At 33.8% G+C, this 15,655-nt stretch overlaps 2 protein-coding genes across 2 annotated transcripts; both read right to left on the bottom strand.

The window, feature by feature from the left end:
• Positions 1-4,473: 4,473 nt before the first annotated feature.
• On the bottom strand, positions 4,474-7,009 carry LOC142975997 (uncharacterized). Its single transcript, XM_076119174.1, has 5 exons — positions 6,901-7,009; positions 6,266-6,485; positions 5,651-5,781; positions 4,955-5,113; positions 4,474-4,800 (listed from the first exon to the last, which is right to left on the bottom strand). The coding sequence occupies exons 1-5, from the start codon at positions 6,959-6,961 to the stop codon at positions 4,649-4,651; spliced, it is 723 nt and encodes a 240-aa protein (XP_075975289.1). The 5' UTR covers positions 6,962-7,009; the 3' UTR covers positions 4,474-4,648.
• A 3,567-nt stretch (positions 7,010-10,576) lies between these two features.
• LOC142976027 (uncharacterized) lies at positions 10,577-15,079 on the bottom strand. The gene is made up of 5 exons (XM_076119221.1): positions 14,966-15,079; positions 13,061-13,280; positions 12,146-12,276; positions 11,627-11,776; positions 10,577-10,799 (listed from the first exon to the last, which is right to left on the bottom strand). The coding sequence occupies exons 1-5, from the start codon at positions 15,054-15,056 to the stop codon at positions 10,648-10,650; spliced, it is 744 nt and encodes a 247-aa protein (XP_075975336.1). The 5' UTR covers positions 15,057-15,079; the 3' UTR covers positions 10,577-10,647.
• Positions 15,080-15,655: the final 576 nt, after the last annotated feature.

Here is a 15,655-nt window from a genome sequence, read left to right as displayed (position 1 = left end):
AATGGCTTTCGACGTGTTTTGTTAAGGTGAGGCCTCACTGGTAGTAATTGAATTAGCTTTTAACAGGCTTCGGGTATCAAAATTAGTTAAAGGTGCCTTATTTATGTATAGTTTAATAATTCATTTCCTTAGCGTTTATTCATATTGTCTGCCGTTAGACAGGAGCTTGCGAAAGCCACTGACCAATTGAATTCATAGCAAAAAAACAAATATACAAACATAATTTGTTCAATATCATTCAAAAGTTAATTAGGCTAATGGATATTCATATAATTTTTTTCTATCTGCATCCACAAATATATGTATAAATGTGAGTGATATATAGTCAAAAAGCTTAGATAAGATTATATAACGAGGTTAAACCAAACCAAAATAAAATATTTGTTTACAAAAAGTTGAAAATAAAACATTTTACGATTCATATATCGGCATTAAACCAGCACGTTAAAATTCTGCGGTCACGTTGAACAACTCCAAAATATTAGTTTATTACGTCCAGTTTATGAAACACTACCACAATTTACTGTTGAAATGTTATTAAATGTGCTACTGAATTATACTATAAAAAAGCAAGGTTTCATTAGAAGCATTACTAATACTTGTATTTTTATTAAATGTGGAAGAATGTAAATTATGCTAGTTTCTGTTACTTATATCTTTCGCAAAAATATTTCCTACATTTACGCTAAGCCTAAAAAAAAATATATAAACGTAATTCATGAAATATGTTTAATTTGATAAGAATATGGGAAATCACTGAGCGAAACAAAAGAAAACACAAACACAATATGAAAAAAATGACAAAATAATGGATTATTTTGTGATTTTTTTTGTTGATCGAGTGATCGTAAGAAGTGGACTTCTTACGATCACTTACATACAGGAGAACATGCTAGACTTGATCGGTAAGAGCAATATTTGTTACCCTATTATTTATACACCACCTACATCATGTCAAATGGTCAACATGGTATTATCTCATTGTCAAAAATATGGACAAAAGAAGCAAAGACGACAGTCTACACTCGTCTTTACACGTGCGTACTCATTCTCCCGCCTAATCTAATGAAAGTTTAATCACTAAAATCACTTAACAATCTACCTAAACATTTTACGATGTCGATTACGCGTAATAAGGATTTACTGGCAAAATTATAATTATGTTATTCAACTAGTTTGTGGCTGTGACTTCTTTCGCGTTGAAAGATTTTCAGGGAGTTTCGTAACCTTCTCTTCTCATACTGATATGAACTAATTGTATGCTATCAATTGGCTCTAACTGAAATTGTTTTGAGGTTTGGGGTCATCTACATACGATATTACTACGATATAAAACACTTTTGTCTGCAGCCCCTCCATCTTGTATTGAAATTAAAAGATTAAACCAATAACACACTATTAAAAATTAAGAAATAATTGTGTCGATGATCTTAAGAAACGCTCTCCATTTAAAATCAGACAGACATATTTTTGTCCAGATTTGTTAGTGAAGATGTGTAATATGATTTCACATAACTTGTAATAATATACTCCGATATTTAGTAGCATCCTCTCAACGCGGAAATTGATTTGATAATATTATATTACGTTCAAATTATCGTTTCAAGTCGGCTTAAATTTAATTAGATATTGATATAATCATTTTAGAATCTTAGAATTATTATAACATGTTGCTATTATACTTTCTCAGCTACGGCTGTTGGATGTCATATATTTGATATTGAAAACCTGTAGTATGATAATACCATAACTATGACATTTAAATTTACCTGAGAAAAAGCTGTTTAACTTGATAGAAATACTTACATTTGACGTGAGAATGACTTGTCTCTAACCCCCAGTTTCTGACGTACATTTAGCGGTAGTTTATCGATTCAATAAAGTTTAAACTCATATAAAAAAACGCTATTAAAAAGATAAACTACCGCTAGATGTAAGAGAGAATTATGTCTATGTTTTTTTACGGTTATAAATAAATTACCCGTGTACCAAATTTCATCACAATCCTTTCAGCAGTTTTGGCGTGTAGGAGTAACGAACATCCAAACCTTCGCACCTATAATATTAGTACGACATAATAGATTGTTTCAATAGTAGGTAAGAAATAAGGTAAGAAGCTATTAAGGTGTATTATAGCCTGAGGTAGTATACGAATAATAGAGCCTAGAATTAAGTGAATTATCAAAGCTCCGGTTGACTATCATGTTTGCTATTTTAATTATAGTTGGTAAATCTAGTCCGAGTTTAAATTGCTGCGATTAAACGTTAGTATTTCGATACAATAGTTGTTATTTACTGAATCATAGAATACCTTGACTGAGGTCCTATTAAGTTGTGTTTTGTCTGAATTCTTTTGTTTGTATATGAAGTACGAAGTTTTGCTTTGAGACAATTCTCAGTATTAGTAAAAGAAAAGGAAGCAGTTATTTTACAAACTTAAAAACTGATAATTTAATTTATAACTTAAAGAGTCTGTGACGCAAACATTTTCATTCTGAAGGAAAAGCGTGGGAAATCTCAACGTTTTGTAGGAAAAGCGTGAAAAAAGTGACTACCCAATTAAACAGCTTTTCTTTTAAATTTTACCGGGAACATTACACTCCAGGGTTACTATTAAGAATATATACTAATATAAACTTCCGTAACGGACGGCCTCCGTGGCACAGTGCTTAAGGTGGTCACCACGCCACTACCAGTTCATTGAGAGGTCGTGAGTACGATTTCCCCGCAAAATATTTGTGCGGTCCACAAATATTGGTTACGGGTCTGCTCGTATTTTGTATCAGTTGTTTGTGCGTTTGTAAAAGCCCTCGCAATACAAGAGCAATTCTTAATGCGAGAGTTGTCTTTTAAAAGAAAGAAAAGAATACCAGTAAAGACCAATGGTATATTGCGTAATATGGCCATCAAACCCGAGACACCAATATCAGCAGTCACATATGTATAGTATATGCACTACCGACCGTGCCGCGGAAACAGTCATAATTATTTGTAGTATTAAAATATTAGTACCAATTCCGCAAAACTCCTACTTAGTATTCAAGAACAGAACACGTACTCCATTATTGGAAGTGTCATTTGTCTAGCGGACAGTCACACTTCAGTGGCGTCGCACTAATTAGACCACTCAACCGACTGACAGTCCAGAATACTGACGGAGAACCAATGCGATGTGAATATAGAACCAGAGAGTGATTAGTGATTATCGGATGGTATTGTGAATGATTTATTGATGCGCTTATTCTTGGATCGGTTTTTAGATGGGCAAATTGGCGTTTTACTATAATCTGACAACTTAGTAGCGTTTTGTAGGCACGGTTTACGTCAACTACAATTAATAATGATGTGTGTTTTCTGTGTTCAAAGTATTGTATCAAACCGACCACCATCATCTTATTCCGCAAGTGACTGATGCTTTTAATTCATAATTTTGAGAAGATCTGCGAGCCAAGAACCTTAATGATAAGGTTCTCGGATGTCTTATACATTTCGGAAGTGGGTTTAAAAAGGTATTGTCGTATACATGAATCGTTAGGGAAACGGTTCCGAAGTAAAACTAGTAATAGAGTAAGCCAATTGCGAACGATGACGCCATTAAGAAATATGAAATTAATTTTGTACAGCAAGCTAACAATGTGAAGAATTTTTAAGAATTAGCCAGGTTTTTTTTTGCTTCGATAATAGGCTTACGTGAAGGGAGGAAGAAAAGGTAAAACACGAAGAAAGTATCGAAAAAGAACTACAGATGTCAAACCTCTTGTTAGCAGGTAATTTAGTTCCTAATTGGCTTTTCATTAGTGGTATTTAAAAACTGTTTTTCGAAACCAATCATTAGCTTACCAATTTACACAAAACGGATAACAACTCACACGCACAGTCAGCCTTTCAATAAAATCCTACTGTTTCTTTAATTATAAACAAACATTCTTAATTAAACACCCATTAATATGTTTTATGGTTGAAAATAATAATAGCGTTTGATGGTGCCTTTCACGATTGTGCTGCCACCTACCGTGTGTTTCTTACAAATAAAAATACATCTTTACAACCGGCTACTTATAAAATTATTTAATTACGAACAGCGTATAATTGCTCATTTTATTGTTCATAAAATACGTAATTAATTAGCTGCATTTTTATATTGAGCTATTAATATTGTAATGTTAGATATCTTGTAAAGCAAAGGCGAAGAATGTTTTATTTTTAATTGTAAGATCTTAGTTACAGATAGAAGATTAAAACGTTAACATAATTTTTTTATCTTTTTTGTTGTCCACTCGTTAGCTTATGTAACAACATTTTTGGTTTAAACTTATACTTAATAATTACCCTTTACGTCTTCATTTTTCAAGTTCCTCAAATAACATTCACGTACTTTAAAGTACGTAAATGTTGTTTGGCGTTTCGATCGACTTTGAAGTAGCATTTGCAGTCGTGTTTACTTTGGGTGACGTCGAAAATAAAAATCCAAACTCATAGTCAACACATAATTTATTCAAATGTATCGATAATAAAGTTTATAAAAGAAAGAACAATAAAACATAACATGATTTAGCGACAACATTTCGCAGAGAAGGTATAAAACAAATAAAAAGAGGAAAGAGAGTATACATGGTGTCCAATACATTTAAAAGGTGTAATTTGAAATTTAAAGAATTTCTAGATATTTAGTAGGTATTTGTGAAGCGAAATTGTTAACATTGGTACAGATTTTATCGACTACAGCACGGATAATTGGTGGAGCGATATCATTAACCAAGTTCTTCGTGTTCTGGTCTAAGAGCTTCTTGACAGGCGCAGCTGAAAGATAAATATTAGAATACATAAATGACGTTATATCCGAAGTTTTAGGTTGAAAGTATTTGAAATCTATACAAATATCATAAAGGCAAAAGTTAGTCTATATGTTTGTCTGTTGAGATTTCACAGCTAAAAGCTTTTTTTATGAACTTACCCTTTTCCTCATCTCCACCGAATAGATTCAGGAATTCCAGCAACGTCTTCTTCTTGAAATCGAACGAGTATTTAATGTCGCTGCAGCTCAGCTTCCAGTACGAGTCACCGTCCTTATCATACGGCACCAAACCCACTCGGATTATGAATTCTGCTTCCTCTGTAACAACAAAACATTTTCAAGTAACATATAACCTCTCAAATGAAAATGTTTCTGAAGAGAATTTAAACAGCATTGATTGTGGCGACGTTCCTTGCATATTGGTCACCAAAACTTCGTTCGGCTGGCGTTCTTTTCAGCATATAAAATCTATATAGGTATATAAATTCTTCCATTACTAGGTGACTGATGGACAGCGCCCAACCGAAACTACTAAGCGTAGAAAGTTCAAATTCGATATGAAAATTTTTTCGGAAGTGTAGATTTTTGGAAATTCCTCTCTGAAGGGGGTGAAATGCGACGCGGGCAAAGCCGAAGGCGGAATGCTAGTTTATTCAATTTTGTATCCGATGCTCGTAAATTAAATTGCGATCCAGGATTGATTCCAAATTTAAAAGGATTTCAACACTCAATTTATTAAACAGCCGATTAATAATTCTTATTATATTCAGCTGTTCTCTAGGAAATTTACATTAAAGATCATCATCATGGTACAGAGTGCAATTAAAATTCAAAACATAATATAGTTAATTTTACCTGTCTTGCAATGGAAGGTTCCGTCTCCCTCAATCGCAATGGGTGGGATGTGTCCTGATGCGACGTAGTGTCCTGTAAGGTCGACGGGGCATACTAGGTGGATGTCAAGCCACTTCTCTGGGGCATTACGTCTGTTCAAAATAAAAGATTTATAAATTAAAACGTTTTACAGTACAGAGACGCGCAGATTATAATATTCATTTATTTTCTTTTGAATGTGTAATTATGTGATAGAAATAGGCCATTTTAAATACATGAAGACAGCTAAAGCAACAGGATTTCATGTGATATAGTTTCATGTGACAAGAGAATTATCTAGCATAAATGTTCTACCTTTCTAAATATCAAAGAACACAAACTGCAAATGCCACAATCGGTTTCTATAAATCTCTATGAAATTGATTTGGATTGCTTGATCGGTTAACTACAGGTTAGAGTCTACATTGACACCTGTGCTTGCAGTCGGTAGCCCACCTTGGACTAGTACTCTCTCTCTCCAAACACCACTTTGTACTTCCAAAAATATACGGTCCGTAACTAGGATCTTGCGATCATAAACTAGGTAGTTTTTCTTATCATAAATACCATTAAAAATATATAATTGTTACGACTTACTCAACATGTTTAAACACACATTTGCTTGGTCCAACCCACACCATATCTGAGAAATCGATATGTAATTTGTCCTTCTTCAAAGTCACTGCTTTGAGTGTTAAAGGTTCCATTGGCTCCAGGCCTAGTTCCGGTATTCCATTTGTAAAATGAAGTAAGGCATCCTGAGATGATTTTGTTAAGCATGCTTTGTCAGCCCATGCACATTTGTTTATGAAGGGAACTGTGAAAGATAAAATATAGGAGTTACAGTAAATAAAATACCTATAGGGGACATTGATTGTACCAGAACAGTAGCTAGAAAGATACGCCCAGTGCTATAGACATCCACTTCCCATGGATAGGAATAGGATTATTCCTTACTTTTGTGTATAATAAATCCTCTTAAATACTAAGTTTATCCTTCCTGCGGGTGAGACCATCTTTTTTTGAGAAGAAAAAATCAATGGTGATAGACCATTTACTGGGTGGATACTGAAACCCCGGGTTACTACTAAAACATTCTTACTTAAATTTAATATACCCGAGGAACAAGCCTACCACTATAAGGTCGTCATCAGTGTTTGTAACCTACCCCTTGGACTTCACAAGTCACCTACAGTACAAGTACCAGTAGAAATAATAAAGAATATACATACCTTTGCTAGCGAAAGCTCCTATCGTAAAACAACACAATACCAAACACTGTAATTTAATCATGATTAATTATAATCTAATGAATTTCGTCGAAACACCTCTGTCCTAGGGATAACACTACGGCTCTTTTATACACGCAACTTAATATATACCCAGTGAAGGTGATCTGAGATGTCCTATTATTTTTTGCTTTTTAAGTGTTAGTAACCTCTCAATGTTACCTGCTAATTTACTTAGTATGCACTTTTTGTATTATTTTATAACTAAGTAGTTTTTTCTTCATAGATTCTGATCTTTGTCACCTTACCTAAACTTATGAGCATTGTGTGCACTTATTGGCAAAAACCAATATACCTGTTGCTGTCATATGACACTGATCGTAATTCTTAGTCATACCTATTTATCTAGTGTAATCTATACTAATATTATAAAGCTGAAGAGTTTGTTTGTTTGAACGCGCTAATCTCAGGAACTACTGGTCGGATTTCAAAAATTCTTTCAGTGTTAGATAGCCCATTTATCGAGAAAGGTTATAGGCTATATATCATCACGCTACGACCAATAGGAGCAGAGTACCAGTAAAAAATGTTACAAAAACGGGAAAATTATGACCTATTCTCTTTTATGTGACGCAAGCGAAGTTGCGCGGGTCATTATAATATCATCCTGGCCGATATTCAACTACGGCAGCCAGTTTCAAGGAAACCAGACAACTTTGCAGGACTATATTTATAAGGTCTAAGTGTGTGCACAATACACAGGTAAACTATTCCTTTTACTCTCTGATAACCAACACGACCAGGGAGAAGTCAGGCGTAGGACCGACGGCTTTACGTCCTCTCCGAGGTACGGAGGTCTAAGACCTTAACTTTCGAACTCCGGACAATTGCTGAGAAATTATTAATAGAAACTTCAGAAAAGATTCTCTGCGTGACCGCGCGACCTAAGATTCGAACCCGACACCTCTTGGGTGGAGGTCGCAAACTATACCGACCACGACTCAGAGGCAGTTATGTTAAGATCCCTGTGATGGTTTCGGATCGTAAACAGTATTACATGATGGTGTTTTAAATGAAGGAAAATCCAACGAATAAATCTTAAAAAACTTATAATCTTTGAATAACTGAAGAATTATCAGTTCGAAGTTCAAATAATAGAGCAGCAGTCTTGCTAATCGTTGCTGCACCACCGATGAAAATAATACAAAACGTATTACATAATCAAAACAAAACATACGTAAACTCGCACATACGATACTTTGCTTGTATAATGTTAAAGCGTTCGTTATACGTCGTAGTTTCGTAATAATCATGTTCGTCTAACGCCAAAACTTCTTGAATTTTCATCGCGTAGAAGCTCTTTGTTGGCTTGCCGCCATGGCTTCGTACCAGATTGCACCTGATATTTGTTTTATCTTTACAATTAATTGCTTCGCTAACTTCACTTAGCTGTTATAGTGTAAACAGGCCTGTGGATTTTGTAGGACGTGTGGATGCTATCTTGCGACTTAAAGATCTTCTTACAGAGACTTCACTTGGAACTTACACTAGCGCAGTTTTAGCATCTTCATTTTGTTTTCAGGTTAATATATAACATGGAAAATGATCAGAATGCGTAACGAGTTTTTCAGTTGTCAGCTATTGTACTCACTTGTACAGCATTAACTTGACGTATTAGTAGACATTACGTTATTAGCAAATAATTATTATGTATATATACACTATTGTATTGGGGTAAACCTGTAAAAATAGTTGTAAGGGTGAAAATATAAATAAATAAACATTAATTTAGAAAATAAACAATGTACATATTGGTGGCTATCAATCTGTTGTCAAATAAGATAACCAATAGCCAATAGATGACCGATTACTACAGCTTTCAATTACATAAAAAAACAACATTGGGTCTGATTTACACATAACTACTATTTCGTTACAATTGGTTTTGAAGCTGTTTTAAATGTCCTAGTGACCCCTGTATATAGAACACAGTATATCTATTAACAACTTCAAAAAAAGTTTGTCAGCTGAATTCAGCAAAAAATTAACTTTCGTTGTTCTCAATCACTATAATTTTCTTTATTTTGTCATCGTTACTGTTTTGTTTTTGCCTCGTCTCAATCCTAATTTCTTACTTGCATTTGGAAACACTAGTTCCAAAATTCGTGAAACACGAAAGTTTTGTTTTAAGTGCTACGAAACTGAGGTAGGCACCTAAGGATACAGTTTAATCAATTCGTCGATTAATCTGCCAGTCAGTCACAGATATTTTGTCTGGTTCCAATTAAAAACGTGATGTATGTTAGGGACGGGGAGGCAATTGGTTTTTCTGTGCTTATGGTCCTAGTCTGCATTGCATGTAGTATGCTTCGTGCTTTATTTTAATAATGTCATATTGCATTTTAAATATGATAGTCACATTAAAGTGTTAAATACTGTTGTATTGTTCGTAACTTATCTTCGGCCGACTATATTTGTATTTTATTTAACCTATAATATCATTTCTTGACCCAGAAAGATTATAATTCAATTAGTTATAACTAATACATTTAAGTTTTCGTAATCTCTGAGTGATTGTCATTTGAAATTAGGAGCTTTAAAGCTTCAATTATACTTTACCAAACTGCCACCACAGTCATCAATAAGTAGAAGAAGATCAATAGAAGGTAATATATACGCCAAGACGCTTTAAAGCCTCAAAAACGCTAAGCAAGTCCTATACCTGCCGTCGTAGTCATTAAGAAGTAGAAAAATATCAATCAATCAAAGAAGGCAATCTATATGTTCTGACTGTGAAAAAAGAACAAAGCTACCGCCACTAGTTTGCAAGAATCTCTATGAAATTCTACGTAATTAAAATTTGCTCTAATTTGTGTGAATTTCAGATTTCAATTAGTCTGTAGAATGTCATAGAATGTAATGCATTCAAGGTACTTTATAAAAACAATGGAAAACTTTAGTGTAGAGGTCCAAATGGCTTTTATTCGAAATTTATTTACGTTCCGTGGCTTTTTCGTTTTTGACAGGCTGCACATAGATTCATGTTTTTTTCGCTTTGTAACGCCATTCGATTTTTTAGTGCTGTGGTTGTGGTGTAAAAATAAATCGACACGGGAAGGTTGAATGATAATAGTTTTATTTATTTGGTTGAGTAAATTTATATTTATCTTTACCTCTATGCCAATATTACTCTCTTTAATTCACCAGAAAATTTATAGGTATACATTTTAAAATTAATTTTGATAATATGACAGTGTTATAATTATGAAATAGCTCCGTCTGTAATATTTTCACGGATAAATTCTTCGATTAAAGTTTTTATGCTGACGTAAGCCGCTATTCTTTTCCTAAAAATGTAGCAGTAGTCCAATATATACTTTTCAGTTTACATCAAAATGAAATCGTTTCCGAATTTCAAGTTCAGGTCAATACTGACACTTCTGACTATAATGATACGATGATTGAATGTACATATATTGCAGAGGGACTATCCCGTATCTCAGTTGACAACTATTAAAAAGCCACTTTACTGTAAATTGTTTTCTCCCTTAGATTATAGTGTTTAACAAGTAACGTCAAAGCAGCAATTTCTTTAACAGTGACTATCAATTCCACGTACACTAGTTGTAAACTGAGATACGTGACACGCGTACAGGTTTCTGGAGAGTAAAGTACACAATGGTATCAAAATCATTTATTATAATATAATATAAAAGTATTCAGGTATTATGTACAGATTAATACAACAAACTACGCAATCTCGATCTCATTAGCTGGCATCGCAAGGAAGACCTTGTCGGTGATTTTAATACATTTAAGCACGATCTTCGTAATGACAGGCTTGCCGACATCCAGAAGCATTTCCTTCCAACTCTGCTTTATGATTTGCTCCACGGGTTCAGCTGGAAAGGAAAAGAAAAGTTTATTAGTTTTGTGCGCATTTACTTAAGTAATTTTTCTGTCTCGATTGGAAAAGGCTATTGCCATTTAGTACTCGAGGGTTGTATTTGGGCGACATAAAAAAAAAACACTTTTGCACTGGGTGTTAAACCCGGTACCTCTTTACATACTACTGAAGAAGAAGAAGACTGTTTTTATCGTATACTACCAAGTATACTAAACTTAGGTTTGATGTCCCAAAATAGAGATATAAAACAAATGAGATGTAGTATTAAAAATAACTTCGAAGTTCATCGTGAAGATATGTAGGCCATTTTCTACACTCCATAGTTGAATAACTACATAGAACCGTTCAATGAAAAAATGGATATTGGATTTAGAAAGCACTATTTCTTCTCATACAACACTGAATGTCAAATATTCTACACAAAGGCGATACGAGAGTATCCAGTGTAATAAATCGCGGTACTGGATAGGAGGCACAAGTGGCAGAACAGGGATGACTGGCGTTAACGGGAGTTTATGCCTTGCAGTGCGTACAGAAAAACTGTGCATAGTGACGATGATAAAGTTAAGTTATACAGTTAAAAGTAAATTACTCTGAAATGGTCACCTAAGTGTATGAGTATGTTCTATGGTACTGAGGCAACATAAGTACATCCAGGCTCAATACGAGTTGTTAACTGATCTAAAAATATTTCTCCTGTGTGGGATTTAAACCCATGACACGCCATAGTCATTGTGGCGAGGGGATCAAGTGAACCACGAAAAACGTGCAACTACATTTTCAGGACGTTAACAACGTTTCTAAAATGTATTAATTACGTACCCCTTTCTTTGTCTCCATTATATAAATTATGGAAGACAAGATTAAAGACTGTAAGTGGTTCATAGTCGAAGTCAAAGCCGGACACCTTGTAGTACTCCTGTCCGTTTTTGGTGATTTTCTTCAGCCTGATTGTAGCGGTGATACGCATAACTGAAATAAGAAAAATAATGTTATGATAAACTAAAATGCTTATACATTACTTTCTTTTATTGACCGGCAAACTCACGTGGCTACGCTTACGTGCTAATTTCAAAATATTTGTTTACATTACAAGAAGATTAATCCAAAAAATAAGTATGAGATAGCTTAAGATGAAAAAGCAAACTAGGCCCTAAGATTTAATCTTATGATTGCAAACAACCATTTGTAGATCACGGAAATATCTGATTCTCTCGGGAATCAAAACAACAGCTCCTGCGCAGAAGTCATGGTGTGCCGGTGACATCCTGAACCACTGCGCTTTTTTAACACGTTTTTTTTGCTAGGGTTGAACGTCAAAATTGTGGCTGTAATACGTACCGCCTTCAATTTCAACAGGTCCATCGCCTTCGATGTCTACTACAAATATTTTGCCACCGAAGGTGTATTTTCCAACGCATTTGAGGGGTAACTCCAGGTCCAAATAAGCGGTGTTTTTCACTGGATCACGCCTGCAATGAATAAAAGGCACATTATTAGTAACGTATTCGAGAAGTTCCATTCTAGTATTTAGTGGTGAATAGAATTTAACTGAAAGTGACCGATGTGCATTAAAAAATAAATATTTTTGAGATGCAATAAAACAGATTTTGTTTGTTTTTAATTACAAGAATGATTCTTCAGATCTCTCATAGTACAATTTCGGTAGTCAATTCAATTTTAATCTAATTCACTAGTATTCAATTATCAAATGTTTCGGAATCTATTGCTGTAGGTTTAACTAAATGAGCTTTAAATACGATTATATTATTACAATGTTTGGTCAACCCATTTGTGTTTTTACAGCTTAATGTGCAAATAATTCTGAATTAATATAATTAAAAGTGTTACACATTGGTATACATTGTTTGAACAATTTTAATTAGTATCGTTATTGTTATTGTGATAATTATTATAATTAATATCAATTCAGCAATCGCAAAGGTTATTGAACTCTTTGTTGTCTGTCGACGTAGTTATACAAATATCAGTTTCAGCTTCGACTGTTTAAGTTTAAATTAATTTATAAAGCCTTTGATTACTGAGGTACTTTTAATAGATAGATAAGAAGTTGAATACCAATGGGGTAATTTTCTACTACTATCGACAATAGAAGACTATAAAGCTATCGACAAATTGACCAGTGTCCCTAGCATGTACCTGAACTACCTTCAAACAATTTCATGCGGCAAAGCAAGCAACTGCCGACTGTAGAAAATCGCACTACTGCTTAAATTTCTTTAATCAAATACTTACTCGATTTTATTTATTTTCACATTTTTAATCCCATGCACAACAAAATCTCTGAACGATAGTTTAAGATCGCCGGAGTTAGCATCAATGTTGTTTACCACGAGGGGGTCTAGAGCTGGAATCCCTAGAGACTTATCCCCATCGACTAAGTGATCTATGGCAATCTTAGCTGAGTTCACGATGCAGCTGGAATCTGATGTCTTGCATGGCTTTATGAAGTCCACTGAAACAAATGTATTAAATTGATTATTTAGACGATACTGGGTCCTTCCTGGGACGTTACTAGTTTTGTTAACATGGCAAGATATATATATAGAAAAAGTCCTATAAATGTTAATTTATATATAAGATTTCTTACAAATTCGTTATAATGATATGTAGTTTTTAAGTACATTTGTTCAACATCACACCATTTCGCAAATATGATTCCAAGATACAATTTGTACGTAAATTAAAATGCACTTTGTCAATCTTCTGTTAATTGGATGAGTGTGTTCGTAATATTTATGTTCTGTAACGAATAATAAAACTTAATAGCGCTCACTGAAATCTAGGTCATTTTAATGGGACTTCCATTAATTGACACGATTTCTAAATGGAAACTGAGATGGTCTGAATGATATTTATCTCTAGTAAATTACTCATTAAGGCCGCTCGCAATTTAAAGCACCATTTCTATTTCTAGATTTACAATATCTAACTAGTGCATTTTTCGTAATATGGCTTGGGTTTACCACTACTAAATATTTATCAGCCGACTTAAAAGATTTAAACCTTTTGAATAGGGCGAAATAATTTACCATTTATTAATCCATACTAATATTATAAATGCGAAAGTAACTCTGTCTGTCTGTCTGTCTGTCTGTCTGCTACTCAATCACGTCTAAACTACTGAACCAATTTGCATGAAATTTGGTATGGAGATATTTTGATACCCGAGAAAGGACATAGGCTACTTTTTACCCCGGGAAAATGACGCATTTCCCGGGAAATTTGAGAAAATTCAACGAAGTCGCGAAATATCAATATTATAATGACATTGAATTAACAAAATTACGTTGCCATGGCAACTGTTTTAATGGCGGATATGTCTTAGCGCGAATTCGTTATATTAAGAGATCTATATAATTTTGAGAATATTTTTCGTGAAAAAAAAAGGATATTTTATATCATCACGCTACGACCAATAGGAGCAGAGTAGGTAACAGTAAAAAGTGTTACAAAAATATGGCGTAATATGTGACGCAAGCGAAGTTGCGCGGGTCAGCTAGTTGCTTATATTTCAGCAATTCATATAAATTGCCTGAAGAGGAACTGACCCTAAGTAAGCTATATTCACTTAAATGTTGAAAGTTAGGCTATTTAACTAGTTGAAAATGACTGAAGTGCACTTAAATGTCAAGGAGTTACGAATGACTCAAGTAACGCGATGTTATAGGTCATCAGTGAACGAACATCTCACATGCAAAGTTTGCAAAAATAAACATCTAAACTAGGTATTCAAATTGTGATGATTTTTATTTTGATTTATAATTCCAATACACTATCCTGGTCGTAGCCTGCCGTTGTAAGGGTGATATGGAAGGAGAGGGGATACCATTGCTCAGCAGTGGGCACTCAAATGGGCCAAGTAAAAAAAAAAGTCCGATACCAGAAGAAAAGAAACGAAAGAAAGAAAAAAAAATTCTACAATTGCCTCAAATACTAAATATTTGCATTGTTATTTACCCCTATTACAAGTAAGAGATTTTTTCAGTTATTTGATGATCAGGTAATTACAATATTTTGCCGAAAAAATTGCATAATCTGCCAAGCAGTCACAGTTACTCATCAAATAAAATAACCCAACTATAGAAAAGCCGATCCATATTTAATCGTAAATCAATAAAATAAAACCCATTGACTCACCATTACTAGCTATCGACGTTGCAACAAGGCAACTGACACAAATAATAACACACTTGAACATTATGTCTAACACCACTTGAGATAAAATCATAGGTACTGAATATTTTGTCGCCGCATCTTCTTTATATACGTCGAAGACTTGTACATTTTTTGTGAACCTAATGACTTTGGTTTTACATATTGTTTGGAGGAAAATAATCGGTCGGGTAATCGATTTTTAGACTGAGCTTGTTGAGAATATAGGTAATATTGTGGATGTCAAGGCTACGTAACGATACAAAACTATAGATGAGACCGATTGTTTTTTTAAGTTATTGGTGCACGATTTTCAATAGGAGTACAGCCTTTGGACCAATAGGAAATTGAGAAAATTTCGTTCTTTATGTCTGCAAAATCACTTTTTTTTTGTTTCTGTTTGGATAAGATGTATGCACTGGTTCTTGTTTTGAATCTACTTATTTGTTGGTCTACCTACGTAAGTAAATTACGTATTGTCTTACTAAGAATAAGTGTTTGATTTTTGTTATATTGTAATTTTTGTACAAAATGCATGTTAGTTTTTAGTTGTACATATTATTAATGTAGTAATTAATTAAGAATAGTAAACTATTTGGCATTTAATTGTTCAGTGTTAAATAAAGGAGCGAAAAATTAAGTAATTCGTAATTATATTACTCAATTATAAAAGTG

Source organism: Anticarsia gemmatalis, chromosome 10 (assembly GCF_050436995.1).
Source record: "Anticarsia gemmatalis isolate Benzon Research Colony breed Stoneville strain chromosome 10, ilAntGemm2 primary, whole genome shotgun sequence".
Taxonomy (NCBI): domain Eukaryota; kingdom Metazoa; phylum Arthropoda; class Insecta; order Lepidoptera; family Erebidae; genus Anticarsia; species Anticarsia gemmatalis.
The sequence above is the reverse complement of the archived record's forward strand: the minus strand, read 5'-3'. Positions and strand labels throughout refer to the sequence as shown.